This window comes from Rhinatrema bivittatum, chromosome 15, assembly GCF_901001135.1.
Source record: "Rhinatrema bivittatum chromosome 15, aRhiBiv1.1, whole genome shotgun sequence".
In the NCBI taxonomy this organism is placed as follows: Eukaryota; Metazoa; Chordata; class Amphibia; order Gymnophiona; family Rhinatrematidae; genus Rhinatrema; species Rhinatrema bivittatum.
In genome coordinates this window covers 76616096-76619772 of record NC_042629.1, presented here as the reverse complement: position 1 = coordinate 76619772, position 3677 = coordinate 76616096, and the positions used below count along the sequence as shown (strand labels likewise).

The window sequence follows — 3677 nt, the reverse complement described above, 5'->3', positions numbered from 1 at the left end:
TTATCTACGATCTAGTTCCATCATAGCGAGGGATTTTTGCCATCGGTACAGCATGCAGCTAACAGAGGCCTAAGACCACTGCGTAATGGGGTAGGTGCAATTATTATTGAGTTGTAAGGGACTTGCCCTTGCTAGCAGCAGTGATGATGGGGTGGGAGCTATAGCTGCAGTGAGTAAGACATTGCAACAGCTTGGAGCAGAGGAGGGCCTCCTGCCCCCTTGCTCTCTGGTGTGGAGTTTATTATTAGTGCCGGGCATTGTGCACACTGTGTGTAATCTTCACCCTTGGCTGGGATTCAAGGAGCAGCAGTGAGTCATGATGGGTGGCAAAGTCGTCTTTTCCCTCCAAAACCCCATTCTTCCCTACTCCCAGCCGGCTTTTGTGCAGGAGGCGGTGGGGTCCTGCCAGTCACAGGCCCAGGCAGCTGAATAGCATCCCCCTCCCCCAGCTAGAAGAGGAGACCCAAGAATCAGAGCTGCTGCTTTAACACATTTATTTGCTCGTTGCCGGCAGGTTTGGACAGAAACCCAACAGAACTTTGGTATACAGACCGGCTCAAAAGCACAGGTACAAAAACGATCTCACCTTTGCAAAGAGCAAAACAAAAGAAAGCAGTTTAATTGAAAGGTAAAAATCCAATATCCTATTCCAAAACATCTGGAAATAAATAGATCTTAGAAAAAGCCACGTTGTGCTGAGGTCCCATAGAACGGAACCAGAATGGGAGAGGGTGGGGACCTCACCAGGGCCTCCAGACTGAGTCCCCCCCCTCAGAGCTGCCGCTGCCTGCTAGGGGGCAGAAGGAGAGGGCCCCGGGACTCCCGGCCACATTGGCGTACAGGGGGATGATAGAGCCAGGGCCTGAGGAGGAGGAGGAGAAGGCTGGGTTGGGGATGAGGAAGGCTAACTGTCCGTCAGTGGCTGGCAGCAGCTGGAAGCCACCGTACACCTTGGGGGGCCCGGCCTCACTGGGGCTCAGCTTACAGGCCAGGGGCCCTGTGGTGGTGCTGGCAGCCTGTGACAGCTGCACAGGCAGTGCTTGGGCCGCTGGTGCCGCTGTGTAGTTCATGGCCACGATCTGGCCAAGGCAGGCGGCCAGGTGGCCCAGCAGATGGCTCCGCACCTCTGTGTTGACGCCCTCACAGGTGGACAGGAAGCGAGTCACCTCGTTCATGCACTCGTTGAAGCCGGCTCGGTATTTTCCGATGACTGTGGGGTCAGCGCTGAGTGCAGCTGCGGAGGAAAAGCAAAGGAGGATCAGGAGGTGGCTGCCGCTCCTCGTTCCACAGCCAGGGGAAGTTTTCGTTACAGAATGGCAGCCCTGCTTCCTCCCTTATCAAATTCTTTCCATTTCCCTCCCCCATTCCACAGAGAGACCAAAGGGGCTGAATTAGCATGCGGAGCCTGCTCTCACCTGTCATTTGCACCCGCTGCAGGTTCCTCAGGTGCTTTACAGTCATCTCCAGAATATCAGCCTTCTCCAGCTTGGAGTGCCTGGAGCTCTGCGGAGAGGGGAGAGAGGTGAGACCAGTGGCAGCAAGTGTGACAGGTGCCCCCCCCCTCCCCCAGTGGCAGCAAATGTGACAGGTGCCCCCCGCCCCTGCTTGTAGGGCCCCCACTTACATCTTTCTTTAATGCGTCCAGAATGAGGGTTTTGAGCTGGCCCAGGCTCTCATTGATCCGGGCTCGGCGCCGCTTTTCCATGATGGGTTTGGAGGACTGAAAGAAAAAGGAGGGGACGATGAGGGTCCAGGCCACCACTGACGCCTCCCAAGAGAGACCTTCTCTCATTCCCCTGCACCCCTCTCCTCTCAGATGCACAACCCTCCTCCACCCCTGTCCCCCACCTCAGCCACTGCACCCACGCACTCCACTGCTTACACACGCACACCCCTCAGCCACTGCACCTAGGCACCCCCGCTACTTACACACACCCCTCATCAGCCACTGCATCCACACACCCCACTGCACCCATGCACTCCACTGCTTATGCACCCCCTCCTCAGCCACTGCACCTAGGCACCCCCGCTACTTACACACACCCCACTGCTTATGCACCCCCTCCTCGGCCACTGCACCTAGGCACCCCCGCTACTTACACACACCCCACTGCTTATGCACCCCTCAGCAGCCTCTGCACACAGGTAGCCCACCGCTCTTACGCACTTGCCCTATCGGCCTCTGCACAGATATGCACCATCACGTATTCCATATCCCCGCGCCACTTACCTTTCTGTGCTCGCTGGCGCTCTTGGGCTTGTCTGGAGTCTGAGCAGTACTAGCGGGGGCTCCAGCCATGGGAGATGCGCTGGGCTTCTCCATGGTGTCTGCCGGCATTTTCCTACGCAAAGCGAACGCTACCGAAAGGTGGCCGCCTCCGGCCGGACGTTGCATGCACGCCGCTCGCCCTGGCGCTGACACAAGCCCGGCAGGCTGCAGGCGCCACCCTCGTTCCCCCTGCCAGGAATTCCCTTTCTGCTCCGCTCGGGCGCCGGCCGCCCTTACTTATAGCCCCGCCGCGGCTCCCAGCGCGTGTGAAACCTTCTCTGCATTCTTTCCCACACTCGCGCCAGCCAATCGGCGCCGGGGCTCACCCACAGGGGCGCGAGCCGGGCCTCCCATTGGACGACACCCCCGCGAGCTGTCAGTCACGCGCTGGGCTCGCCTCGGTCCCCACGCAGGACTCAGCCGCGAGAGCCGAGCGGGGCGGCGTGCGACCGCGATAAGGCTGAGATTAAGCTGCACTCGCACGTCCTCACCTCTGCCATCCTTACCCAGATTGGCATATGCCCAGGAAGACTACAAATCTACCCGTACGTTCTTGAAAATGTGAATATTACGAAATCCGCCGAGAGTTTCTGCTTTAGCTGTATTTTATTGTTTCATTTGTTATCGAGGTACTCGGATTCACATAACGTTATGGGCTTGGTAATGTTCACTAAAAATTGAATTAGTTGCCTAGAAATATACAAAGCGATCTAATGTAACAACTGTTAATTCACCCCTATTTACTGTAAATATGCAACGGTTTTTTTCGTTGAGTGGCTGTTTCGCTCACTTGGAAAATATGAAAAATAACCTAAGCACCAATGTAAATATTTCCCTCATTACAAATTCCACAAACATGCACCTTAAAATGCCTTTCTTCTGATTTGTTTGTGTTTGGTTTTGATTTATGTTGTGATTTATTAAATTCTGGAAGGAGACTGCCTGACGTGCCTGCAGTTCTATTCATAAACACTACACACACGCAGTTTTTATCTTGCGCAATCGTCACAGGATTTATTTAAAAAAATAATAAATTCCTCTTCAAAGGCTGCTAAGAAGAAAGAGCAGCTTTAGTTTGAACAGGAGGGCGCATTTGCAAAGGAACTTATTGCCCGCTGCGTGCCAGTATTTTCCGGGCGCCTGCTGCAGATGGCACAGCGCTCCCTCCAGCTGTTTCCAGGGAGCATCCCCCAGTCAGTACAGCTGTGCCGGCACGCGAACTCCTCCAGCGGCCATGAGGGCAGCCAATGAGCCCGCGCCGCAAGCCTGAAGTCGGCGTTCATTGGTTGGCGGCTGCCGGAGCTGTCAATCAGAGGCAGTGTCGGTGCGCGTGCCTCCCCGGGCGCTCAGAGTCGCGGGTGCGCGCGCCGCCTGCGCTCTCATTCGTCTAGGAGCACGTGCCGCGGTT

At 55.9% G+C, this 3677-nt stretch overlaps 1 protein-coding gene across 1 annotated transcript; it reads right to left on the bottom strand.

Moving 5' to 3' along the window:
* Positions 1-475: 475 nt before the first annotated feature.
* On the bottom strand, positions 476-2514 carry HES4 (hes family bHLH transcription factor 4). Its single transcript, XM_029579183.1, has 4 exons — positions 2231-2514; positions 1625-1720; positions 1416-1503; positions 476-1234 (listed from the first exon to the last, which is right to left on the bottom strand). The coding sequence occupies exons 1-4, from the start codon at positions 2393-2395 to the stop codon at positions 741-743; spliced, it is 843 nt and encodes a 280-aa protein (XP_029435043.1). The 5' UTR covers positions 2396-2514; the 3' UTR covers positions 476-740.
* Positions 2515-3677: the final 1163 nt, after the last annotated feature.